General features: G+C 39.8%; 3 protein-coding genes across 3 annotated transcripts; all 3 read right to left on the minus strand.

Moving 5' to 3' along the window:
- Nucleotides 1-882: 882 nt before the first annotated feature.
- Nucleotides 883-2,081, minus strand: LOC139420517 (myelin-associated glycoprotein-like). The gene is made up of 3 exons (XM_071170721.1): nt 1,736-2,081; nt 1,302-1,607; nt 883-1,166 (listed from the first exon to the last, which is right to left on the minus strand). Exons 1-3 carry the CDS (start codon nt 2,079-2,081, stop codon nt 883-885), a joined length of 936 nt encoding a protein of 311 aa, XP_071026822.1.
- Nucleotides 2,082-11,194: 9,113 nt separating this feature from the next.
- LOC139420518 (myelin-associated glycoprotein-like) lies at nt 11,195-13,248 on the minus strand. The gene is made up of 4 exons (XM_071170722.1): nt 12,906-13,248; nt 12,471-12,776; nt 12,068-12,334; nt 11,195-11,223 (listed from the first exon to the last, which is right to left on the minus strand). The coding sequence occupies exons 1-4, from the start codon at nt 13,246-13,248 to the stop codon at nt 11,195-11,197; spliced, it is 945 nt and encodes a 314-aa protein (XP_071026823.1).
- Nucleotides 13,249-20,589: 7,341 nt separating this feature from the next.
- LOC139420160 (B-cell receptor CD22-like) lies at nt 20,590-26,606 on the minus strand. The gene is made up of 7 exons (XM_071169944.1): nt 26,558-26,606; nt 23,002-23,388; nt 22,572-22,877; nt 22,172-22,435; nt 21,377-21,470; nt 21,207-21,264; nt 20,590-20,862 (listed from the first exon to the last, which is right to left on the minus strand). Exons 1-7 carry the CDS (start codon nt 26,604-26,606, stop codon nt 20,590-20,592), a joined length of 1,431 nt encoding a protein of 476 aa, XP_071026045.1.
- Between the last annotated feature and the right edge of the window lie 1,390 nt (nt 26,607-27,996).

Consider the following 27,996-nt stretch of genomic DNA (forward strand, 5'->3'; position numbering starts at 1 on the left):
TCCATAAGTGCTTGCCGGTACGTTCCATCATGTACCGGTATAGTTTGGTGCAATCCCCCACCTGTCCAAGATCTTCTTGTGGCAGGGAGGAGACTGTGCGCCATGTCTTTTGGGACTGTGCCTTTGCCGGAGTAGTATGGGCTAGGGCACGGGTGTTGTTAGGTTTGGTAAGGGGGGATTTTGTATTGACGTGGGCCAGGTTAGAGAGAGGTGTAGGGAGAGCGAGAGGGACGGATAGGGACAGGTTTCTGCTCTGGCTTCTCATGAGTCTCTTTAAACGGGGGCTGTGGGAAGCCAGGCAGAACATGGTGAAGACAGGGAGAGATTGGGGGGTGGAAGGGATAGTGAGGAGGGTGGAAGGAGATTTGAGGGGGAGGATGAAGAGGGAGGAGAGGAAGTGGGGGCAGCATGCTGCCCGGGAGAGGTGGAAGGGGGGTTTAGGGCTGGGTGTCATTTAGATTTGTAAGGGGATAGATTAGGGACGGGGAGATAGGGAAAGGTAGTTTGTAGGATGACGGGGAGGGAAGATGCTCCCCTGAGGTTTTGTTTGGGGTTTTTGTTTTGTTTAAATAAAAATACCACTATTTGAGTTTGTATGGAAATTATGAGTTGTAAAGAATGAATGGTATTGATGATAATAAATTATTTTTATAAAAAAAATAGGACTGTTTTCGGGTTGTGCCACGTTTTGTAGTGTGTTCATGTTGAGTTTCTGTCATTAAATAACCATGGACACTAATCACACTGCACTTTGGTCCTCTCCTTCCCAGGAAGAAAGCTGTTACAGCAGGTGTGTAGAAGTACCTCTTCTACATCCACGCATTTGAAGGGGTGTCCACATACTTTTGAATATATATTGTATATCTAACCTACGATTGTGCCCTACGTGCCCATTTTACCTTTTATAGCCAGCTGCACTTCATTCGACTTCCCACAGCCGTGACTATTTCTTCCTTCACAGTAGTATAGTCCTCCATCACCAGCAGTCACATTGAGGGTGTAACTCTGTCCAGATGCAACCTGTGTTGTTTTACCCTCACTGATCTGGAACCAGGTGAAGTTTGTCACAGGAGGGTTGGCTGTACTGCTGCAGGTCAGATTAACACAGCTGCCCACTGATACTGAATCAGCTGGACTGATGGAGGCTGATGTGTCCTTAGGAGAGACTGAGGGAGAGGGGTTCATTTACAATGTATCTGGATATGGTATATTGAATAGTCTCATCAAAACCACTCTATTACAATCATCAGTGAAACATGATAGAATGATCTATTCTTCAGAAACCGGTTACTAAATCTTACATGAAACGTTAAGCATCATGTTATGTTCAGCTGTCTTGTTGCTTGTTCCTACTGGGTAGACTGCAGTACAAGTGATGTTCTTCTCATGATGAAGATATGACGGAGTGAAGGTCACCGTGGAGAGAACTGATTTGGTTTGGTCTGAATTCTCCTGCTGTTGGTTCTCAGTCTTGAACTGTGTTGGGAGAGTCCATGTCAGCTCAGGGGGGTGTTCGGGACAGGGAGCGACAGCAGAGCAGTTCAAGCTGACAGGGGTCCCTTCCTTCACCTCACCTGAGACAGTAATGATGGGACTGGAAGGCAAATCTGTAATACATTGTAGATAAATATATTTTACACTGACAGTTAAACTGTCCAATTGTTCAACTCTTATCTTTGATGCAAGGAATCTAAACTGGGAAAAATAGTTGGTAAACAGTTAAATTGTCTCTTACCACTGACATCTATATAAACATACTTTTCAGGATCTGTTGCACGGAATGGTTGACTCTCAATCCTGAAGAAGTATATATCAGAGTAACTGGTGGTTACATTGAAGAAGACTGTGGTGCAGTTCTTCTGGGACATGTTTCCAGTTATCTTCCCTTGATATCTGTTGACCGTCTCACTACTGTTAAATATCACACTGTCCGGACGCCCACCTAAGTATGGGTTTCCTTTAATCCACACTCCAGAGGGTAGTATTGTGCTGTTAAATGTATCCTTATGTTGGTCAGGAATATCAAATGAACATGGGATTTGCACACAGGAGCCCGTCAGTACATCCAGTCTATCTGGCATTGTGGCGATCAAATTTCGTCGACCAAAACAGGCCAAAACACCTGCAACATAAAGGACAACATCAGGGAGGTTCTGATGTATTTTCAGTTCAGTCCAATGATATGTATTAACCCTAGATGACTGACAGGGGCCTCTGTTTGGAGGCAACTGCACAGCCATCTTGTTACTCCTCCTTCAGTGTAAAACAGATGTTGGAAGCTATAGAAATGCATTTATTAATGTCTATATTCGTTTTAGACAAGTATATTATATTACAGACACCTTAATGCAGACTTTTAAATTATATTTTTTGACCTGCAACACTTCCTTCAGTAGAGTGACCCTAGCGTTTCTCCAGACAATGATTGCATCTTTAAACTCACTAAATTGGTATTATCCAATAGCTGCTTCATCTTTGAGTCAGAGTTTTTTATTTTTCCTATTTTCCTTTGCCCCCAACTATGTGAACCTGTATGTGAAACAATTTGAGGAACCACTTACAAAACAGAGACACACTCCCTACTTTCTAAAATCCTCTCATGGAAGAGATACATAGATGATGTCTTTGTGCTCTGGGAAGGAACTCAGCAGGAACTAAATTAATTCCAAACTCTGCTAAATGAGAGCTCTGAATATCTCAAATTCACCATGCAGACTGTTGAGAGAAATATAAACTACCTGGACTTATGGATCATCAAAGAGAATGATGCATTACAAACAGACTTGTACACAAAGCACAACAGACCTCAATACCCTGCTACGTGGGGATATTATGCATCCCCTTCCCCTCAGGAATCTACCATATAGCCAGTTATGCAGGGTTAAACGACTCTGTGGCCAACATTCAGATTTTGACAGCAATGTTTAGAAAATGACAAATAATTTCAAAATCAGAGGCTACATGAAAAAAACTATTGATGATGCAACGATGGAAATATCTCAAAAACTACGAGAAGAATTGCTAAAAACTAAACCAAAGAAGAAAATCATTTGCACTAAGTACACCAAGTGTTCAGAGAAAATGAAAGCAATCCTGAAGAAGCACTGGTATATTCTGCAATCAGACACAACAATTGCAGACCTCAAGGACCAACCCAGGATGGCTTAGTGAGATCTGACCTGCCCCCTGAGCCCACTCAGACACTCTTGACACACAATACAAGTTGGAAATACCAATGTGACTCATGCTCACAGTGCAATAGCACTACAAAAACATCATTCTTCAGACACCCACATACAGGTGGAAACATCCCTGTTAGGGGTATCATCTCTTGCAAGACAAAGGGAGTAATCTATCTCATCACATGTTCATGTGGAAAAGCCTACGTAGGACAACCGAAAAGACAATTAAAACAATGCATAGCTGACCACTGTAACGTGTGTCGTCGTCTGATGATGAGGAATCGGACCAAAGAGCAGCGTGGTAAGAGTTCATGACCTTTATTTAACTGAACACTGACACAAAAAGACCAAAGTGCAAACTGAAACAGTCCTGTCAGGTGCAGAAAACACTAAACAGAAAACAACTACCCACAAAACATAGGTGGGAAAAAGCTACCTAAGTATGGTTCCCAATCAGAGACAACGATAGTCAGCTGTCCCTGATTGAGAACCATACCCGGCCAAAACAAAGAAATACAAAACATAGAGAAAGGAACATAGAATGCCCACCCAAATCACACCCTGACAAAACCAAAATAGAGACATAAAAAGCTCTCTAAGGTCAGGGTGTGACAACCACCGCAGCTCAATCAGGTGTAATAACACTGACTATCCAGTAGCAGCTCACTTTGTTGAAGCTAACCATCCCATCTCCTCACTCAAAAACACACGCATATACACACGCATTGAGCATGTTGGCCAACCAAGGAGAGGAGGTATTTAAAACATTGACCCCTACTGTCTTAATATTGACTTTGATCTCAGGCCCTTCTTATGAACAATTAGTTTGATGTCGGTTTCACATGAGCATACAGGGACAGTGGTGGAAGATATACTGTTAACTGCACACTGATGTCGGTTTAACATGAACATACAGGGACAGTGGTGGAAGATATACTGTTAACCGCACACTGATGTCGGTTTAACATGAACATACAGGGACAGTGGTGGAAGTTATACTGTTAACTGCACACTGATGTTGGTTTAACATGAGCATACAGGGACAGTGGTGGAAGTTATACTGTTAACTGCACACTGATGTCGGTTTAACATGAACATACAGGGACAGTGGTGGAAGCTATACTGTTAACCGCACACTGATGTCGGTTTCACATGAGCATACAGGGACATGAAAAAGTATTTCCCCCTTTATGGTTCTCTACTTTTGCTTCTTTTTTACTGTTATCAGATCTTCAACCAAAACCTAATATTAGATAAAGGGAACTTGAGTTTATAAACTTTTTTTATAGTTATTTATTTTCTTTCATTAACAAAGTTATGCAACACCCAATACCCCTGTGTGAATAAGTATCTGCCCCCTTACTCTCAATAACTGGTTGTGCCACCATTCCAAAACACACAATCAAGTATACATGAAAAGGGATTAAAAGCAACTAATTTAAAGTTTTGGAATGGCCTACTCAATGTCCAGACCTAATCCCAAATGAGATATTGTGCCAGGACTTGAAACGAGCAGTTCATGCTTGAAAACCCTTGAATGTCACTGAGTTAAAGCAGATCTGCATGGGACAGTTTGCCAAAATTCCTCAACAACAATGTGAGAGACTGATCAACAATTACAGGGAATGTATGGTTGGTTGTCATTTCAACTGAAGGAGGCACAGCCAGTTATTTAGTGTAGGGGAGCATAACTTTGTTTAAGAAATACATTAAATAAGAATGTAAATGTTGTGTTATTTGTTCACTCAGGTTCCATTTATCTAATATCATCTATTGATTGAATATCTGAAAATGTGCGAAAACTTTTTCACGGCAGTTTAAATCCAGACTATTAAATACACTAATCAGGAATTAACTGTACACTTTTCTACACAATTAAAAAGCTGGAATATAGCACATCCCATAAAATATAATGACTTGTGGTTATTCCTTTATGTCTGATTCATAACTAGTTGTTGTTGTGTGGAAGACTCACCTGACATAAAGAGGCAAATGAGAAAAAACATGTTCTCAGGACAAGTCATGTGAGAACTCACACACCACTGATCACCTGAAACAGTACAAACATACACTTACTGGTGGAGTAACTTAACTCACACAACACATTAAACCATCCCCATATCAAATACACGATGTCCTTCAGTTGTAAAGCTAATACATGAACGAACAGCAGTACATTAGAACATATTGAATCTCATTACTCAGAATTAATCTCCTTTCATTTATTTTGAACATTAAAATTAACAGAAAATATAGTGAAGAAGTCGATACTTGCCTTAGACGGTAACGTAAACTGTCTACAGCAGAAACTGTTACACACATAGTGTGGTCTGACTAACTAAAGTGATGAAATTCATGTGGCATATCTCACATCTCATCAGTGAAATACTTCCTAATATGTGTATGAGAAATCATTTTAAAGGAATACTACTGTATTTAATGTCCCTTTCTCGGGGTAGGACAGGTCAGCAGCATTTTGAAACGGGCCCCTGAATCACTAAGTCTGCCCCCAATAAATTGCTAAATGAAACTTTTGGCAGCAAAACCATCTCCATCTCCCGTATCTCCAGTATCTCCCATACCTCCCGTATCTCCCAGGCTTGAATGGCAATATCTGTGGGATTTAAAAAATATTGTTAATTTATGAACCAAAATTCACTATTTATTTATTTCAAATAAAGAAAGTAAAAGTTTAATTTGAGATCGATACAAAACATATGGTTGTCACATTTTGTTTCAACATGAAAAACAGACTTGGTATGAAACAGAGTAACTGTAATTGTATCTGAGTGATTCTCACACACCACTCAACTTCTCCTACACCAACCTCCTCTTTGAAGTCTATTTGCCAAGAGGAGCCTGCTGGGCTGGATGCCACAGAGACAATCTTTTCACTCCGGCAGTTTATGAGAACTTATGCAGCAGGTTAGGAGACTGAGGTTAAGATTAGGTAAAAGGGTTAGGGTTAGGGAAAATGCTCTCCTAAACCAGGGTTTGATGACCGCATTTGGGACGCTGAGCTTACTTTCCTGCATTTCAACACATTTTGCCATGGTGCAGGTATATCTCACTGGTCACCCCCAAAGCCAATTCTTTATTTGGCCGCCTATCCTTCCAGTTCTCTGCTGCAAATGACTGGAACAAACTGCAAAAATCTCTGAAGCTGGAGACTCATATCTCTCTCACTAACTTTAAGCACCAGCTGTCAGAGCAGCTCACTGATCTCTGCACCTGTACATAGCTCATCTGTAAATAGCTCATCCAATCTACCTCATCCCCATACTGTATTTATTTTATTTATCTTGCTCCTTTGCACCCCAGTATCTCTACTTGCACATTCATCTTCTGCACATCCTACCATTCCAGTGTTTAATTGCTTTATTGTAATTACTTCGCCACCATGACCTATTTATTGCCTTTATCTCTCTTATCCTACCTCATTTGCACATGCTGTATATAGACTTTTCTACTGTATTATTGATTGTATGTTTGTTTATTCCATGTCCTTGTTGTATGTGTCTAACTGCTTTGCTTTATCTTGGCCAGGTCACAGTTGCAAATGAGAACTTGTTCTCAACTAGCATACCTGGTTAAATAAAGGTAAAATAAATATATATATATTTTAAATGAGGTCGATAGGAACGTTTTCAGTTTTAAAGCTAATTTCCTGTAATTCTACACATTTTGCTATCATATGCTATCTGGGGCAGTTCAGTAATCCCTGCTGCTGACCTGCTTCCAAAGTCGCTTCTTATTGAAGTGCCGTGAAAAGAATGTCGCGGGAGACACAGGAGGGAGCACAACACATTTTGCCATGAGGTCGATAGGAAAGTTTTCAGTTTTAAAGCTAATTTCCTGTAATTCTACACGTGCTATCATATGCTATCTGGGGCCGTTCGGTAATCTGTCCCTGCTCCTAACCTGCTACCAAAATAATTTCTTATTGAATTGGTGTGAAAAGAGTGTGTCCCATGTGCAACAGGAGAGAGGAGAGAGCCAGTTATGAGCCAACAACAGGAGAGAGCCAGTTATGTGGAAACTGCATTGCCTATATGTGGGTAAAATGTACAAACTCACGAATAAACAACGTGTCTGCATACAGTTCAGGCTTCCACTCACTGTCAATGGATTTATGAGTAGATATTAGGTGACAGATCAGAATCAGTTCAAATGTATCTTAATGCTCTTTACATGACATAGACTGACCATGTGAATCCAAGTGAACGCTATGATCCCTTATTGAAGTAACTTGTTAAATCCACTTCAATCAGTGTAGATGAAGGGGAGGAGACAGGTTAAAGAGGAGACAGGTTAAAGAAGGTTTTTAAGCCTAGAGACAAATGAGAAGTGTATTGTGTATGGGCGCCATTTAGAGGGTGTTTGGGCAAGACAACAAAAACGTACGTGTCTTTGAATGAGGTGTGGTAGTAGGTGCCAGGCGCACTGGTTTGTGACAAGAACTGCAACACTGCTGGGTTTATTCACACAGTTTCCTGTGTGTATCAAGAATGGTCCACCACCCAAAAGACATCCAGCCAACTTGACACAACTGTGGGAAGCATTGGAGTCATAATGGGCCTTCATCCCCTTGGAATACTTTGGACACCTTGTAGAGTCCCTGCCCTGATGAATTGAGGCTGTTCTGGAGACAAAAGGGGTGCAACTCAATTAATGTTTGGTGTACTCAGTGCCCCCAGAAAGTATTCATACCTCTTGACTTAATAAACATTTTGGTGTGTTACAACCTGAAATAAAAATAGATTAAAAAGATGTATTTTCTCACCCCTCTATACACAAAACCCCTTAATAACAAAGAGAAAACACGTTTTTAGAAATGTTTGCAGATGAATTGAAAACGAAATACAGAAATATCTAATTGACGTATGTGAGAATCACATTTGGCAGTGATTACAGCTGTGAGTCCTTCTGGGTAAGTCTGTAAGAGCGTTCCTGGATTGTACAATATGTGTACATTATTCTTTAAAAAATGATTCAATCCCTGTCAAGTTGGTTGTTGATCATTGCTAGACGGCCATAACATGGTGCAGCCATCAGCATGCTTGAAAATATGAAGAGTGGTACTCAGTGATGTGTTGTGTTTGATTTGCCCCAAATATAACCCTTTGCATCCCGGACATACAGTACATTTATTTATTTTGCAGTTTTACTTTAATGCCTTATTGCAAACAGGATGTAAGTTTTGGAATATGTTTATTCTGTACATGTTTCCTTCTTTTCAATCTGTCATTTAGGTTAGTATTATGGAGTAACTACAAAATTGTTGATCCGTCCTAAGTTTTCTGCTATCACAGCCATTAGACTGTGTAAATGTTTTAAAATCACTCATGGTAAAATCCCTGAGCGTTCTCCTTCCTCTCCGGCAACTGAGTTAGGAAGGACGCCTGTCTCTTTGTAGTAACTGGCTGTATTGATACGCCATTAACAATTGTAATTAATAACTTCCCTGAAAGGGATATTCAATTATTATTTTTTACCCATCTACCAATAGTTGCTCTTCTTTCCGAGGCATTGGAAAACCTCCCTGGTCTTTGTGGTTAAATCTGTTTGAAACACACTGCTCGACTGAGGGACTTTACAGGTAATTGTATGTGTGGGGTACAGAGATGAAGTAGTCATTCACTAGTATTGCACACACAGTTAGTCCATGCAATTTATTATGCTACTTGTTAAGCAAATCTTTTCCTGAATACTTATTGACTCAAGATATGTCATCTTTTAAATTAAATGTTTTATTCAAAACATCATTCCACATTAATGGGTATTGTGTGTAGGCCAGTGACACATCTAAATGTAATCAATTTGAATGAAATATGTAAAATGGTTGGACCAGTAAGACCAAAAGATTTAATGGAAATTGAATCTAAAGGTTTTTATTACAGTACAATTAATAAACACTGTCAATGGTGTGCGTACTGGGAGCGGAGTCAGGTGCAGGAGAGCAGAGATGAACAGGCGCACACTTTATTTAGGCAGGAGAAACCAACAGACGGACGCGTCGAAAACGCAAACAGTCACAATAATATGTACAAGCAAATAAACCTCGTGAAATAAAACACGGAATTAACAAACACCAGAAAATGCAAGTCAAACATGACAGGTAACACGAAACAAGCGCACACAAAGACATGAGGGGGAACAGAGGAATAAATACATGTAGTGTGATTGGGGGAATGAAAACCAGGTGTGCAGACAAAACAAATGGAAATATGAAAAATGGAGCGGCGATGGCTAGAAAGACCGTGACGTCGATCGCCAAATGCCGCCCGAACCAGAACAGGAGCCGACTTCGGAAGGAAGTCGTGACAACAACCAACTTCTTGCGACTAGGTGGCGCTATTAAAATTTTGGGATGAAAAACGTTCCCGTTTTAAACAAGATATTTTGTCAGGAAAAGATGCTCGACTATGCATATAATTGACAGCTTTGGAAAGAAAACACTCTGACGTTTCCAAAACTGCAAAGATATTGTCTGTGAGTGCCACAGAACTGATGTTACAGGCGAAACCCAGATAACAATCCAACCAGGAAGCGCCGCATTTTTTTAAACCGCCTCATGCCAATGACTCCTTATATGGCTGTGAATGAGCTACGAATGAGCTTACGTTTTACACGTATTCCCCAAGGTGTCTACAGCATTGTGACGTATTTTTAGCATTTCCATTGAAGAATGGCAGTAAGGGACCATATATAGCATGTGGTCACATGGTGTCTCTTGCGTAAAATACTGAGGTAGACATTTTTCCAATCGCTTCTTATGAGAAACCAATTGCCTCGACGGATATATTATCGAATATATATGTTAAAAACACCTTGAGGATGGATCCTAAACAACGTTTGCCGTGTTTCTGTCGATATTATGTAGCTAATTTTGAAAAAAGTTTGGCGTTGTAGTAGTAGCATTTTCCGGTCGATTTCTCAGCCAAGAATGATGAAGAAACGGGAGCTTTTTCGCCTAAAAAAATAATATTTTTGGAAAAAAGGAACATTTGCTATCTAACTGGGAGTCTCCTGAGTGAAAGCATCCGAAGTTCTTCAAAGGTAAATTATTTAATTTGGTTGCTTTTCTTATTTTCGTGAAAATGTTGCCTGCTGCCAGCAGAGCCTAGCATAGCATTATGCCATGATAAACTTACACAAATGCTTGTCTAGCGTTGGCTGTAACGCATATTTTGAAAATCTGAGATGACAGTGTTGTTAACAAAAGGCTAAGCTTGTTTTTGAATATATTTATTTCATTTGCGATTTTCATGAATAGAAAAGGTTTCTAGTGGTATTTATGTCCGCTGCGTTATGCTAATGCTTTGAGGCTATGATTACGCTCCCGGAAACGGGATTGCTAGTCACAAAATACAGCCTCAATTGTTTCTTTGACTTAATATTCAACATAAAACTGACACTACATCTTCAAAATAGATATAAACTGAAAGTAGATAATATTGTTATTGTGGTAACTGCACAAAAGATGAAGATAAACAGTGACTATTAGATGTTAACACCATTCTGCCATCATGTAGACTTACTGCACCAACTTCCTGTCTCGCATCAGACCACTGTCTCTCCAACTAACTGTGTCTTCTCTCCTCAGTCATCATTGACTTTATATGGTCTTAAACTGCCTTCAGTGAGCTAGTTGAACTCAGCAGTTCCTCTATACTGGAACCCATTAAACAGATGCTCTGTGAACTCAACACTCAAAATAAATGTTCAAAAATAAAGTGTAGCCTACATCATCGTATCAACACTATAGTAACAGTTAAACACTTTTCATCCCAGCAAATTCTACAAATATGCAGATAATCAAAGAGCACACAATTATAAATGTAATAAAAGCACCAATAGAAAACAGATACACAATGACAATAATGTACATAAAAACACTTAATAACCATTGGAAAAACAATTAACATGCACCTATTTAATTAACTTGTGCTTAAAGACCATCTAGGTTGTTAAGTGGTGGTTCTTGGTTCCCTCTACCGACCGTGGCCTGGTTAGAGCACACTGTCCCAACCGGGGAGTTCTGTGGAGAGAACACAGAGAAAGGATCAGTTGTCAGGACCGACACTTCAGAAGAATAATGACTTCATAGTTACAGTTGGATACACAACACAGTATTCATTCAATTCTTCCTTAAACACACATTCTAGATGGGATTTAAAAGGTTTATTCTACCATTTCCACCAGTCCCTGTGAACGGTCTGTCATGTCAAACCCACTGGGGAGTCTAGATGTTCTCCTTCTCCTAGAAGACAAGAATAAAGGTATATTGACATCATTTAGGTTTTCATATACAAAAGCACAATCAGCATGATAAATATGTTCAAATTGAGGCTGGGAATATCTTTTTACCATGCAGAGAATACGATCAGGCTGAAAAGGAAAATCAACCCCAAGGTTTTTCCTACAATCTCAAAAACCTTTGGGTTAACAGGCTCTTCATGCCCTGTAAATAAAACACACATTATAGCCATCTGTTCCAAAAAGAGGAAACATTTTGCACATTGTCTAATATTACAAATTATACACATACTGTAGATGTACAGATGTAAGATCTTAATTTAGCCAGTTTTGTTGCAGTGAAATAATCCTGCAGCAAAAGGATCTGAACGTTTCCTCCGTAATGTTGATTCATTGGTGGTGAGTCTATTAGCTGGACAAAATAAGGCTACATGATAAGTGCAATATTATTAATATAACCATGTTTTAGTGCAGGATTCTGTGGAATATATGCAAATCACAAAGCTTATTTGTGTTTCCCACAATGCAATTAACTTCTAAGCATGAGGAAGTATATCTCTTCTACATCTATCTATATCTATAATATTCTTAATGTTGTGTCGTATTGAATGTGCCAATGCTTCTACCTTTAATAGCCAGCTGCACTTTCTTTGACTTCCCACAGCCGTGACTATTTCTTGCTTCACAGTAGTACAGTCCTCCATCAACAACAGTCACATTGAGGGTGTAACTCTGTCCAGATGCTACCTGTGTTGTTTTACCCTCACTGATCTGGAACCAGGTGAAGGTTGTCACAGGAGGGTTGGCTGTACTGCTGCAGGTCAGATTAACACAGCTGCCCACTGATACTGAATCAGCTGGACTGATGGAGGCCAATGTGTCCTTAGGAGAGACTGAGGGAGAGGGGTTCATTTAGAATGTATCTGGATATGGTATATTGAATAGTCTCATCAAAACCACTCTATTACAATCATCAGTGAAAACATGATAGAATGATCTATTCTACAGGAACCGGTGACTAAATCTTACATGAAACGTTAAGCATCATGTTATGTTCAGCTCTCTTGTTGCTTGTCCCTACTGGGTAGACTGCAGTACAATTGATGTTCTTCTCATGATGAAGGTATGACGGAGTGAAGGTCACTGTGGAGAGAACTGATTTGGTCTGGTCTGGATTCTCCTGCATTTGGTTCTCAGGTGTGAACTGTGTTGGGAGAGTCCATGTCAGCTCAGGGGGGTGTTCGGGACAGGGAACGACAGCAGAGCAGTTCAGGCTGACAGGGGACCCTTCCTTCACCTCACCTGAGACAGTAATGATGGGACTGGAAGGCAAATCTGTAATACATTGTAGATAAATATATTTTACACTAATAGTTAAACTGTCTACTTGTTCAACTCTTATCTTTGATGCAAGGAATCTAAACTGAGAAAAAAAAATGCTTTTAAAGATAAATTGTCTCTTACCACTGACAACTATATTAACAGACATATCAGGATCTGTTCCAAGGAATGGTTTACTCTCAATCCTGAAGTAGTATATATCAGAGTAATTGGTGGTTACATTGAAGAAGACTGTGGTGCAGTTCTTCTGGGACATGTTTCCAGTTATCTCCCCTTGATATCTGTTGACCGTCTCACTGCTGTTAAATATCACTCTGTCCGGACGCCCACCAAAGTTCGGGTTTCCTTTAATCCACACTCCAGAGGGTAGTATTGCGCTGTTAAATGTATTATGTGGGTCATGAATATCAAATGAACATGGGATTTGCACACAGGAGCCCGTCAGTACATCCAGTCTATCTGGCATTGTGGTGATCAAATCTCGTTGACCAAAACAGGCCAAAACACCTGCAACATAAAAGACAACATCAGGGAGGTTCTGATGTATTTTCAGTTCAGTCCAATGATGTGTACTAATCCTAGATGACTGACAGGGGCCTCTGTTTGGAGGCAACTGCACAGCCATCTTGTTACTCCTCCTCCAGTGTAAAACAGATGTTGGAAGCTATAGAAATGCATTTATTAATGTCTATATTCGTTTTAGACAAGTATATTCTATTACAGACACCTTAATGCCAACTTTTAAATTATATTTTGTGACCTGCAACACTTCCTTCAGTAGAGTGACCCTATCGTTTCTCCAGCCAATGATTGCATCTTGAAACTCACTAAATTGGTATTATCCAATAGCTGCTTCATCTTTGAGTCAGAGTTTTTCCTTTTTCCTATTTTCCTTTGCCCCCAACTATGAGAAAATGTGGAACAATTTGAGGAACCACTTACAAAACAGAGACACTCCCTAATTTCTAAAATCCTCATGGAAGAGATACATAGATGATACATAGATGATGTCTTTGGAAGAAAGTCAACAGGAACTAAATGAATTCCAAACTCTGCTAAGCGAGAGCTCTGAATATCTCATTCACCATGCAGACTGTTGAGAGAGAAATAAACTACCTGGACTTATGGATCATCAAAGAGAATGATGCATTACATACAGATTTGTACACAAAGCCAACAGACCTCAAAACTCTGCTACGTGGAGATATTATGCATCCCCTTCCCCTTAGGAATGGTCTACCATACAGCCAGTTATGCAGGGTTAAACTAATCTGTGGCCAACAGTCAGATTTTGACAGCAATGCTAAGAAAATGACAAATAATTTCAAAATCAGAGGCTACATGGAAAAAATGATTGATGATGCAACGATGGAAACATGTCAAACCACGAGAAGAAATGCTAAAAAGTAAACCAAAGAAGAAAAACAAATATTTTGCACTAAGTACACCAAGTGTTCAGAGAAAATGAAAGCAATCCTGAAGAAGCACTGGCATATTCTGCAGTCAGACTATAGAATGGCAAACCTCTTCAAGGACCCCCCACTGGTGGTCTATAAGCATGGTCACAATATTGTGGATAGCTTAGTGAGATCTGACCTGGCCCCTGAGCCCACTCAGACACTCTTGACACACAATCCAAATTGGAAATACCAATGTGGCTCATGCTCACAGTGCAATAGCACTACCAAAACATCCTTCTTCAGACACCCACATACAGGTGGAAACATCCCTGTTAGGGGTATCATCTAATGCAAGATAAAGGGAGTAATCTGTCTCATCACATGTTCATGTGGAAAAACATACGTAGGACAACCGAAAAGACAATTAAAACAATGCATAGCTGACCACTGTAACGTGTGTCGTCGTCTGATGAGGAGGAATCGGACCAAAGAGCAGCGTGGTAAGTGTTCATGACCTTTATTTAACTGAACACTGAAACAAAAAGACCAAAGTGCAAACTGAAACAGTCCTGTCAGGTGCAGAAAACACTAAACAGAAAACAACTACCCACAAAACATAGGTGGGAAAAAGCTACCTAAGTATGGTTCCCAATCAGAGACAACGATAGTCAGCTGTCCCTAATTGAGAACCATACCCGGCCAAAACATAGAAATACAAAACATAGAGAAAGGAACATAGAATGCCCACCCAAATCACACCCTGACAAAACCAAAATAGAGACATAAAAAGCTCTCTAAGGTCAGTGTGTGACAACCACCGCAGCTCAATCAGGTGTAATAACACTGACTATCCAGTAGCAGCTCACTTTGTTGAAGCTAACCATCCCATCTCCTCACTCAAAAACACACGCATTGAGCATGTTGGCCTACCAAGGAGAGGAGGTATTTAAAAACATTTACCCCTACTGTCTTAATATTGACTTTGATCTCAGGCCCTTCTTATGAACAATTAGTTTTATGAAGAAGTCTTTTAAATGAATGTATTCTTTCTAAAGTTTATCTTATGCTAATTTTAATGATAACAATAGGCTAATATATTCAATATGATGTAAATATTGTCTTTTAACAGTTTCACTCAATTCACTCTAATTAACCTCATAATTGTGACACAACCCTTATGATTGTCATTGTTGCACTAATTACACTGTATTTCTACATAACCTGGTTCAAGCATTCATGACTTTACCCTGAAGAAGGAACAGTGATGCCGAAACATTGGTGTTTTACCCAATAAATTACTGGGAGTTTATATATATATATATAGAGTGTGCAACTCTCTTTGTTTTTATAGCTTACAGTGTATTCACCGTTAGTCAGCACCTCTACACTAAGTCATTTTCTCTGGGTGTGCTCCAGATAACGCTTTTTATATCACCTGAACACAACAAATAAAATAATAAACATGTAAAGATATTAAAGTATTTTATTTATAGAGTACTAACTTTACTGTTCCTTCTACAACAAAATACTGAAATACATGTCATTTAGTCCTTGAAACATTTGATTTAAATACTGTATAATTCCATGAATTATTATGGAGGACTGCTTCTTCTGGGGAGTACCATATATAGAGACCGGTGGATTTAAAGTCTCTCGTTGGCCGTTACATAGAATCAGCGATCCAGGGTTTATACACATCATTGGTACAGTTTCTCCCAATAACATTAATATGAATTTATTTCTATGTACAGGTGATTTTTCAATTGGTTGGTGTGTTGTCAAGGAGTGAGGTGACGTGTGTTTGTGAGCAGATGACCACTAGTTTGAGCCCGGTATGGTGACAGGGACAGTGGTGGAAGTTATACTGTTAACCAAACACTGACGTCGGTTTCACATGAACATACAATGACATGAAAAGGTTTTCCCCCCTTCTGGTTCTCTATTTTGCTTCTTTTTTTACTGAATGTTATCAGATCTTCATCCAAAACCTAATATTAGATAAAGGGAACTTGAGTTTACAAATAACAAAAAAAACAGTTATAGTTATTTAATATATTTCATTAACAAAGTTATGCAACACCCACGCCCCTGTGTGGAAAAGTAATTCCCACCTTATACTCAATAACTGGTTATGTCACCATTCCAAAACACACAATCAGGAATACATTAAAATGTATTTAATGTACCAAATTTAAAGTTTTGGAATGGCCTAGTCAAAGTCCAGACCTAATCCCAAATGAGATACTGTGACAGGACTTGAAACGATGCTTGAAAACCCACAAATGTCACTGAGTTAAATCAGTTCTGCAGGGGAAAGTGGGCCAAAATTCCTCCACAGCAACGTGAGAGACTGATCAACAACTACAGGAAGCATTTGGTTGGAGTCATTTCAGCTGAAGGAGGCACAACCAGTTATTGAGTGTAAGGGGGCAATTACTTTTTTAAACAGGGACATTGGGTGTTGCATAACGTTGTTTAAGAAATTAATGAAATAAGTATGTAAATGTTGTGTTATTTGTTCACTCAGTTTCCATTTATCTAATATCAGCTTTGATTGAATATCTGATAACATTCAGTATCAAAAATATGCTAAATACATTTTCACAGGACTGTTTGAATCCAGACTATTAAAATACACTAATCAGGAAGGAACTGTACACTTTTCTACACAATTAAAAAGCCAGTATATCACACATCCCATAAAATATCATGACTTGTGGTTATTCCTTTATGTCTGATTCATAACTAATTGTTGTTGAGTGGAAGACTCACCTGACATAAAGAGGCCAATGAGAAAAAAACATGTTCTCAGGACAAGCCATGTGAGAACGCATTCACTACTGATCACCTGAAACAGGTCAAACATTCACTTCCTGGTAGAGTAGGTCACGTGACACATACTGTATCACATTGAAACTTTAGTCCATAGTCACATAGGTTCTTCAGTTGTGAAGCTAATACATGAACTAACAGCCGCACATTGAACATTTTGAATCTCATTACTAAAATATAAAGATAAGATGTGAAGTTGTTGACACTTGCCTTACAACAGTAAGAAGAAATTCATGTGGCACATCTCACATCTCATCAGTGACATACTTTCTAATAAGTGCATTTATATGACAGGATGTTGAATAGTCTATGTGATGGGTGTCAACATCAGTTGTGAAAACATGGTATGCTAATTTAAGCATTTAGAACATTGTAATTTTCTATTGAACATTCTACTCCAGAACAATTAGTCTCAGTTACTTGAAACATTGCAGAGTTGGCCTGATCCATGTTTCACCAGTTTCAAATGAAATGGGCCCCAGCTGCCCACTGACTGATTCTACACACAAAGTGTGTGTTAGCCACTGACTCAACAGCATTATATGGCCAATATACATTCCTTACTGCCAGAAATGAAACACTTATATACAAGATATTTTTCATTGTGGGATAATAATATTCATTGCAGTTAATGTATGTGTGGTGGGTAAATAACCCTTTTAGGGGAAGGGGACCCCTTTACAGCATTTTGTTACAGGCCCCCAAGTAGTCAAGTCCGCCCTTGATACAACAACGGAAACGTGCTGCAATATAACCATCTCCCTCTCCTCTATCTCACAGGCTTGATTTTTTTTTAAATATGGGTAAATCATAAACCAAAATCCATCCAACTTGCTTAGTTAAATTTGAGTTCAGTAAAAGATACCCGGATCTCACATTATCTTTCAGCATGAAAAAAAGACTTTGCCAGAAACAGAGTAATTGTAGCTGATGGATTATCACACCCTTCCACAATTCTCCTGCACCCACTTCCTCTTTCATTACATCACTTCTATCTGCCAGGAAGAGCATGGTGGGCTGGGAGCCACAGGAGGGAGCCATCAACCTTCAGGGCAAGGTGTACCTCCCCGACGGTCATGTCTAGATGGGATACAGCTTTTGTCAAATTGAGGTTCTTAAGTTGATTTTATGTTTTAGTTTAGCTAACCCTAACCCTTTTTCTTACCTTAATCTAATTATCCTAACCTGCTGCGTTAATTCTCCCAACCTGCTGCACAAGTTCTCCTACATTTGCTAGGAAAAGTTCATTTTGACAAAAAGCTGTATCCCTTCTACACAAAACCCTCTTGGACCTGCCCAAGGCCTTCTGGGAGAAGGAGACCCAGGAGCTGAGGACGTACTTTACCCAGCAGGTGGGTTTTTATTACAGTGCAATTAATGAACAACCTCAAATGCAACCTCATTTGTGTCTCTTGAACAACCCTAAAAATAAAAACAACATAATAACTCCCAACAATACACACATGAACATAGACATGTAATGGGGATATTTAAGATGAATAAAGTTCAGATTCAGTTTAGAGTGATTCATATCATGTTCAACATATTCATATATTTGACCTTTCTGTTACATGATTTCCAGTGTGCTGTTTGTAACACTTGGGTTGATGGTCACTAGACTCAATGCTGTATGTTGTGGATTAAACTCATAACTGATTATAGTGATTGATGCCAGACTGGAGGAAGGATATACTGATTATTGTTGTATTCTGTTAAACACTGATTCTGTAGTAGTTAACAAAGCCACTGCCTTTTGTTTTGACTTCCTACAAGCCTCTCAGGCTGGTGTTTACAGAAAACATGTTAGTCTGATTAGGAAATAAAGGGCTTGTCTCCAAGAGGCTGGTGTCTACAGAACATGTGCTGGTCTGATTAGGAAATAAAGGGACTGTCTCCAAGAGGATGGTGTTTACAGAAAACATGTTAGTCTGATTAGGAAATAAAGGGCTTGTCTCCAAGAGGCTGGTGTTTACAGAACATTTGTTGGTCTGATTAGGAAATAAAGGGACTGTCTCCAAGAGGCTGGTGTTTACAGAACATTTGTTGGTCTGATTAGGAAATAAAGGGACTGTCTCCAAGAGGCCAGTAAGACATTGTCTCTGCTTCTATGATGGATGTTGTCTACCTGTTGCAATTTGTATTAAACCTGATTGATTCATGATTGACTTCACAGAGGCACAAATATCATAGCACCAAGACATGCTAACCTCTCACCTCTGCAATGACGGGGAGGTTAGCAATTTGGGGGGTTGGGGGGTATGATGTTTCTCACTCATAATTATTCACTATTCATCCAGGACTATACGTAATCATGGTAGCATCCACATGAATGTGTTTAGAAACATATTATATTCTTAATTACAATAAAAGTGACTGCAAAATGACACGATACATCTGTATAACCTTTTGAGGATCTGAGGACCCAGTCCAAATCTTTTCAGTCTCCTGAGGGGGTATAGGTGTTGTTGTGCCCTCTTCACGACTGTCTTGGTGTGTTTGGACAATGATAGTTTGTTGGTGATGTGGACACCAAGGAGCTTCAAGCTCTCAACCTGCTCCACTACAGCCTCATCAATGAGAATGGGGGCGTGCTCGGCCCTCCATTTCCTGTAGCCCACGATCATCTCTTCCTTTGTCTTAATCACTTTGAGTTAAAGGTTGTTATACTGGCAACACCCTGCCAGGTCTCTGACCTCCTCCGTATAGGCTGTCTCATTTTTGTTGGTGATCAGGCCTACCACTGTTGTCTCGTCTGCAAAGCTAATGATGGTGTTGGAGTCGTGCTTGGCCACACGGTTATGGGTGAACAGGGAGTACAGGAGCGGACTAAGCACACACCCTTGAAGGACCCCCATGTTGAGTATCAGAGAGGCAGATGTGTTGTTTCCTACCCTTAACACCTGGGGTGTGGCCCATCAAGAAGTCCAGGATCCAGTTGCAGAGGAACCAATAACACCACAAGATGTCATGGAAATTGAATGTAAAGGTTTTTATTGCAGTGCAATTAATCAACAACCTTAAATTCAGCCTCAATTGATTATGTTGTTTAACACTCAACATAAAAACTGAAACTATAAATTCTAAATAGATATACACTGAAAATGGATCAAATTGTTATTCTGGCAACTGCACAAAAGATGAAGATAAACAGTGACTAGTAGATGTTAACACCATTCTGCCATCTTGTCGACTTACTGCACCAACTTCCTGTCTTGTATCAGACCACTGTCTCTCCAACTAACTGTGTCTTCTCTCCTCTGTCATCATTGACTTTATATGGTCTTAAACTGCCTTCAGTGAGCTAGTTGAACTCAGCAGTTCCTCTATACTGTAACCCATTAAACAGATGCTCTGTGAACTCAACACTCAAAATAAATGGTCCAAAATAAAGAGTAGCCTGCATCATCATATCAACACTATAGTAACAGTTAAACACTTTTCCCCCAGCAAATTTTACAAATATGCAGATAATCAAAGAGCACACAATTATTAATGCAACAGAAGTACCAACATGAAACAAGAAACACAATGACAATACTGTACATAAAAACGCTTAATACCCATTGGAAAAATAATTAACATGCACCTCTTTTATTGACTTGTGCATAAAGCCCATCTAGGTTGTTAAGTGGTGGTTCCTGAGCCCCTCTCCCAGTCACGTTGACTTCAGCGTACTCACTCTCCTGTCCCTGGACCCTGTCCTGGGCTGCAGCTGGGGTCCCTTTGGTCTGTAGTTTGGAGAAGTCTATGTCACCGTAGTGGATCTCTTCAGGCTGGTCTTCTGCAGGTTCCTCTGGTTCCTCTCCGGCTGTGGCCTGGTTAGTACACACTGTCCCAACCGGGGAGTTCTGTGGAGAGAACACAGAGAGAGGAACAGGTGTAAAGCTCTAAGCTCAGTAATGTGTAAAACTCTAAGGTCAGCAGGTTACACAACACATACTGAGGGGATGTCAATGAAAATGTCAATTCAACTGACAGGTATAAAGACAGTAAACACTGTCAAAGTCCAACAGCCATTCTGTTATCATTCCATGTCATTACAGGATGTGGCATTGCTTTCGATGTGGTCATCTCCCCCTAAACTTGCTCTGAAACTATGTTAACCTCATGGCTTTAAATAGTTTCAGCATTAATTCAGTACTTCCTTAGATACACTTTGTAGATGGTTTTTAAAGTTGAGCCTTATTCCCACCTGTCCCTGTGGACTGTCTGTCCTTTCAAGTCCATCGTGGAGCCTCGAGTTTCTCCTCCTGGAAGACATTTAGAAATGTATTCTGAATGCACTGAGAGGGTTTTCATATGCAAAAGCACAAACACAACATACATTTTTGTTTTTACATTGATGCCAGGAAAAGTTTTTACCATACAAAAAGACTGATCAGGCTGATAAGCAAAAATGCCCCCAGAGTTCCTGCTGCAACCCCAAAAACCGTTGGGTTAACATGCTCTCCTGACCCTGAAAACGCAGAACATATTATGGTCATTTCTCACATAAATATCTCTGAAGAACACTACTTGACCAAAAGTATGTGGACACCTGCTCGTCGAACATCTCATTCTAAAATCATGTGTATTAATATGGAATACAGAATGTCATTGTATGTTGTAGCATTCCCTTCACTGGAACAAAAGGTGCCTAGGCCGAACCATGAAAAACAGCTCCAGACCATTCCTCATCCACCAAACTTTACAGTTGGCAATATGCATTGGGCCAGGTAGCGTTCTATTGGCAACCGCCAAACCCAGAATCATCCGTTGGACTGCCAGATGGTGAAGTGTGATTCATCACTCCAGAGAACGGGTTTCCACATCTCCAGAGTACGATTCTTGCTATTGTGCATGGTGATTTTAGGATTGTGTGCGGATGCACAGCCATAGAAACCCATTTCATGATGCTCCCAATGACTTATGACAACTTATTGTGCTGCCGTTGCTTCCAGAGGCTGTTTAGAACTCTATAGTGAATGTTGCCAATCTACTGCCATACTGCCTGTTTTTGTCTATGGAGATTGCACGGCTTTGTCCTCGATTTTATACACCTGTCAGCAATGGGTGAGGCTTAAATAGCTGAATCCGTTAATTTGAAGGGGTGTCCACAGACATTTGTGTATATATTATATATCTAACCTAAGATTGTGTACTACATGCCCGTTTTACCTTTAATAGCTAGCTGCACTTCCTTTGACTTCCCACAGCCGTGACTATTTCTTGCTTCACAGTAGTACAGTCCTCCATCACCAGTCACATTGAGGAAGTAACTCTGTCCAGATGCTACCTGTGTTCGTTTACCCTCACTGATCTGGAACCAGGTGAAGTTTGTCACAGGAGGGTTGGCTGTACTGCTGCAGGTCAGATTAACACAGCTGCCCACTGATACTGGATCAGCTGGACTGATGGAGGCCAAGGTGTCCTTAGGAGAGACTGAGGGAGAGGGGTTCATTTACAATGTATCTGGATATGGTATGTTGAATAGTCTCATCAAAACCACTCTATTACAATCATCAGTGAAAACATGATAGAATGATCTATTCTTCAGGAACCGGTGACTAAATCTTACATGAAACGTTAAGCATCATGTTATGTTCAGCTGTCTTGTTGCTTGTCCCTACTGGGTAGACTGCAGTACAAGTGATGTTCTTCTCATGATGAAGATATGATGGAGTGAAGGTCACCGTGGAGAGAACTGAATTGGTTTGGTCTGAATTCTCCTGCAGTTGGTTGTCAGATGTAAACTGTGTTGGGAGAGTCCATGTCAGCTCGGGGGGGTGTTCTGGACAGGGAGCGACAGCAGAGCAGTTCAAGCTGACAGGGTTCCCGTCCTTCACCTCACCTGAGACAGTAATGATGGGACTGGAAGGAAAATCTGTAATAAATTGTAGATAAATATATTTTACACTAATAGTTAAACTGTCCACGTGTTCTACTCTTATGATGCAAGGATTCTAAACTGGAAAAAATAATTGGTAAACAGGTCAATTCTATCTTACCCCTGACAACTATTTCAACAGACTTATCAGGATCTGTTGCACGGTATGGTTGACTCTCAATCCTGAAGTAGTATTTATCAGAGTAACTGGTGGTTACATTGAAGAAGACTGTGGTGCAGTTCTTCTGGGACATGTTTCCAGTTATCTTCCCTTGATATCTGTTGACTTTCCCATTACTGTTAAAAATCACGTTTCCAGGATACTGATGAACATCTGGACATGTTTTTATCCACACTCCAAAGGTTGGTATTGTGGCTTTAAATGTATTCTTATGTTGTTCAGGAACATCAAATGAACATGGGATTTGCACACAGGAGCCAGTCAGTACATCCAGTCTATCTGGCATTGTGGTGATCAAATCTCGTTGACCAAAACAGGCCAGAACACCTGCAACATAAAAGACAGCATCAGGGAGGTTCTGATGTATTTTCAGTTCAGTCCAATGATATGTATTAACCCTAGATGACTGACAGGGGCCTCTGTTTGGAAGCCACAGCACAGCCATCTTGTTACTCCTCCTCCAGTGTAAAACAGATGTTGGAAGATATAGAAATGCATTTATTAATGTCTACATTCGTTTTAGACAAGTATATTCTATTACAGACACCTTAATGCAGACTTTTAAATTATATTTTGTGACCTGCAACACTTCCTTCAGTAGAGAGACCCTACCGTTTCTCCAGCCAATGATTGTATCTTGAAACTCACTAAATTGGTATTATCCAATAGCTGCTTCATCTTTGAGTCAGAGTTTTTCCTTTTTCCTATTTTCCTTTGCCCCCAACTATGAGAAACTATGTGAACCTGTGTGTGGAACAATTTGAGGAACCACTTACAAAACAGACACACTCCCTACTTTCTAAAATCCTCTCATGGAAGAGATACATAGATGATGTCTTTGTGCTCTGGGAAGGAAGTCAGCAGGAACTAAATTAATTCCAAACTCTGCTAAACGAGAGCTCTGAATATCTCAAATTCACCATGTAGACTGTTGAGAGAAATATGAACTACCTGGACTTATGGATCATCAAAGATAATGATGCATTACATACAGACTTGTACACAAAGCACAACAGACCTCAAAACTCTGCTACGTGCGGATAGTTTGCATCCCCTTCCCCTCAGGAATGATCGTGACAACCACCGCAGCTAAATCAGGTGTAATAACACTGACTATCAAGTAGCAGCTCACTTTGTTGAAGCTAACCATCCCATCTCCTCACTCAAAAACACACGCATATACACACACATTGAGCATGTTGGCCTACCAAGGAGAGGAGGTATTTAAAAACATTGACCCCTACTGTCTTAATATTGACTTTGATCTCAGGCTCTTCTTATGAACAATTAGTTTTATGAAGAAGTCTTATAAATGAATGTATTCTTTCTACAGTTTATCTTATGCTAATTTTAATGATAACAATAGGCTAATATATTCAATATGATGTAAACTATTGTCTTTTAACAGTTTCACTCAATTCACTCTAATTAACCTCATAGTTGTGACACAACCCTTATGATTGTCATTGGTTGCACTAATTACACTGTTTGTCTACATAACCTGGTTCAAGCATTCATGACTTTACCCTGAAGAAGGAACAGTGATCCCGAAACGTTGGTGTTTTACCCAATAAATTACTGGGAGTTTATATATATTAATAGAGTGTGCAACTCTCTTTGTTTTTATAGCTTACAGTGTATTCACCGTTAGTCAGCACCTCTACACTAAGTCATTTTCTCTGGGTGTGCTCCAGATAATGCTTTTTATATCACCTGAACATAACAAATAAAAAAATAAACATGTAAAGATATTAAAGTGTTTTATTTATAGAGTACTAACTTTACTGTCCCTTCTACAACAAAATACTGAAATACATGTAATATAGTCCATGAAACATTTGATTGAAATACTGTAGAATTCCATTAATTATCATGGAGGACTGCTTCTTCTGGGGAGTACCATATATAGAGACCGTTGGTTTCATAGTCTCTCATTGGCCGTTACATAGAATCAGCAATCCAGGGTTTATACCCATCACTGTTACAGTCTCTCCCAATAATAAGAGTTGTGGAAGGACCACCAGAGGGCAGGCTGGGCTCACGGATAGTAGCCCAACAAGGCATGTTGAGACAAGGTCACCAGAGGTAATTAAGCACAGCTGACAGTCATAATGACATATTCTCTTTCCCCTATAAGAGAGAGGATGGAACCAGCAGGGAGAGGAGAGACAAATCATCTCTGTAGAATGGCTACCAAGAGAAGGGAGCTAGCCAAAGAAGAGCCATTAAGACAGTGACAAATCTGTGATTGTTGTTAAAGTTTAAAGATAATTGTCTTGTGTTCCTGTGTCATCTAAAGAAGAAGATGTATGTTGTTCCTTGGGCGATTCTCATTGATTGTGTTGAAGTGTTGTCAGAAATCTCTCAATAGAGAACTGCGTTCAACCAAGAAAACCTACTCCTGACTTGTTTATTCCACCTTTCTGTTTTAGAGTGACACCAAATGACTTGGTCCGCTCACATAATACTAACTTATTTCTATGTACAGTTGATTTTTCAATTGGTCGGTATGTTGTCAAGGAGTGGTGATAGGGACAGTGGTGGAAGTTATACTGTTAACAGCACACTGATGTCGGTTTCACATGAACATACAGGGACAGTGGTGGAAGATATACTGTTAACTGCACACTGATGTCGGTTTCACATGAACATACAGGGACATGAATAAGTATTTCCCCCTTTATGGTTCTCTATTTGTACTTATTTTTTTACTGTTATCAGATCTTCAACCAAAACCTAATATTAGATAAAGGGAACTTGAGTTTATAAACTTTTTTTATAGTTATTTATTTTCTTTCATTAACAAAGTTATGCAACACCCAATACCCCTGTGTGAAAAAGTAATTGCCCCCTTACTCTCAATAACTGGTTGTGCCACCATTCCAAAACACACAATCTACATGAAAATGATTAAAAACCACAAATTTAAAGTTTTGGAATGGCCTACTCAATGTCCAGACCTAATCCCAAATGAGACATTGTGACAGTTCATGCTTGAAAACCCACAAATGTCACTGAGTTAAATCAGTTCTGCACGGGAGAGTGGGACAACATTCCTCCACAGCAACATGAGAGACTGATCAACAACTACAGGAAATGTATAGTTGGTTTTCATTTCAGCTGAAGGAGGCACAACCAGATATTTAGTATAAGGGAGCAATTACTTTTCACACAGGGGCATTGGGTGTTGCATAACGTTGTTTAAGAAATGAATGAAATAAGTATGTAAATGTTGTGTTATTTGTTCACTCAGTTTCCATTTATCTAATATCAGCTTTTGATTGAATATCTGATAATGTTCAGTATCAAAAATATGCAATAACTTTTTCACAGCAGTTTAAATCCAGACTATTAAAATATACTAATCAGGAATTAACTGTACACTTTTCTACACAATTAAAAAGCTGGAATATAGCACATCCCATAAAATATAATGACTTGTGGTTATTCCTTTATGTCTGATTCATAACTAGTTGTTGTTGTGTGGAAGACTCACCTGACATAAAGAGGCCAATGAGAAAAACCATGTTCTCAGGACAAGCCATGTGAGAACTCACACACTACTGATCACCTGAAACAGTACAAACATACACTTACTGGTGGAGTAACTTAACTCACACAACACATTAAACCATCCCCATATCAAATACACGATGTCCTTCAGTTGTAAAGCTAATACATGAACAAACAGCAGTACATTAGAACATATTGAATCTCATTACTCAGAATTAATCTCCTTTCATTTATTTTGAACATTAAAATGAACAGAAAATATATTGAAGAAGTCGATACTTGCCTTAGACGGTAACGTAAACTGTCTACAGCAGAAACGGTCACACACATAGTGAGGTCTGACTAACTAAAGTGCTGAAATTCATGTGGCATATCTCACATCTCATCAGTGAAATACTTCCTAATATGTGTATGAGAAATCATTTTAAAGGAATACTACTGTATTTAATGTTCCTTTCTCTGGGTAGGACAGGTCAGCAGCATTTTGAAACGGGCCCCTGAATCACTAAGTCTGCCCCCAATAAATTGCTAAAATAAACTTTTGGCAGCAAAACCATATCCCTCTCCCGTATCTCTCGTATCTCCTGTATCTCCCTCTCCCGTATCTCCCGTATCTCCTGTATCTCCTGTATCTCCCTCTCCCGTATCTCCCGTATCTCCCGTATCTCCCGTATCTCCCTCTCCCGTATCTCCCTCTCCCGTATCTCCCTCTCCCGTATCTCCCGTATCTCCCATATCTCCTGTATCTCCTGTATCTCCCTCACCCGTATCTCCCTCTCCCCGTATCTCCCGTATCTCCCGTATCTCCCGTATCTCCCTCTCCCGTATCTCCCGTGTCTCCCTCTCCCATATCTCCTGTATCTCCTGTATCTCCCTATCCCGTATCTCCCTCTCCCGTATCTCCCGTATCTCCTGTATCTCCCTCTCCCGTATCTCCCGTATCTAACTTAACAAGTTTAGTGAAAATGCTCTCCTATCCAGGGTTGGACGATCGCATTTGGGACCCTGAGCTTACTTTTCTGCTATTAAACACATTTTGCCATGGTGCAGAGTGTCACGTTCTGACCATCGTTCGTGTGTGTTTTCCTTGTTTTAGTGTTGGTCAGGACGTGAGCTGGGTGGGCATTCTATGTTGATTGTCTAGTTTGTCTATTTCTATGTCTGGCCTGATATGGTTCTCTATCAGAGGCAGGTGTTAGTCATTGTCTCTGATTGGGAACCATATTTAGGTAGCCTGGGTTTCACTGTGTGTTTGTGGGTGATTGTTCCTGTCTCTGTGTTTTCACCAGATAGGGCTGTGTCGGTTTTCGTTACGTTCTTTGTTTTGTAGTGTTTGTGTCGATTCGTGTTTTACGTATGTTTATTAAACATGGATCGCAATCTACACGCCGCATTTTGGTCCGACTCTCCTTCACATACAGA

This window comes from Oncorhynchus clarkii, chromosome 11 (assembly GCF_045791955.1).
Source record: "Oncorhynchus clarkii lewisi isolate Uvic-CL-2024 chromosome 11, UVic_Ocla_1.0, whole genome shotgun sequence".
Classification (NCBI taxonomy): Eukaryota; Metazoa; Chordata; class Actinopteri; order Salmoniformes; family Salmonidae; genus Oncorhynchus; species Oncorhynchus clarkii.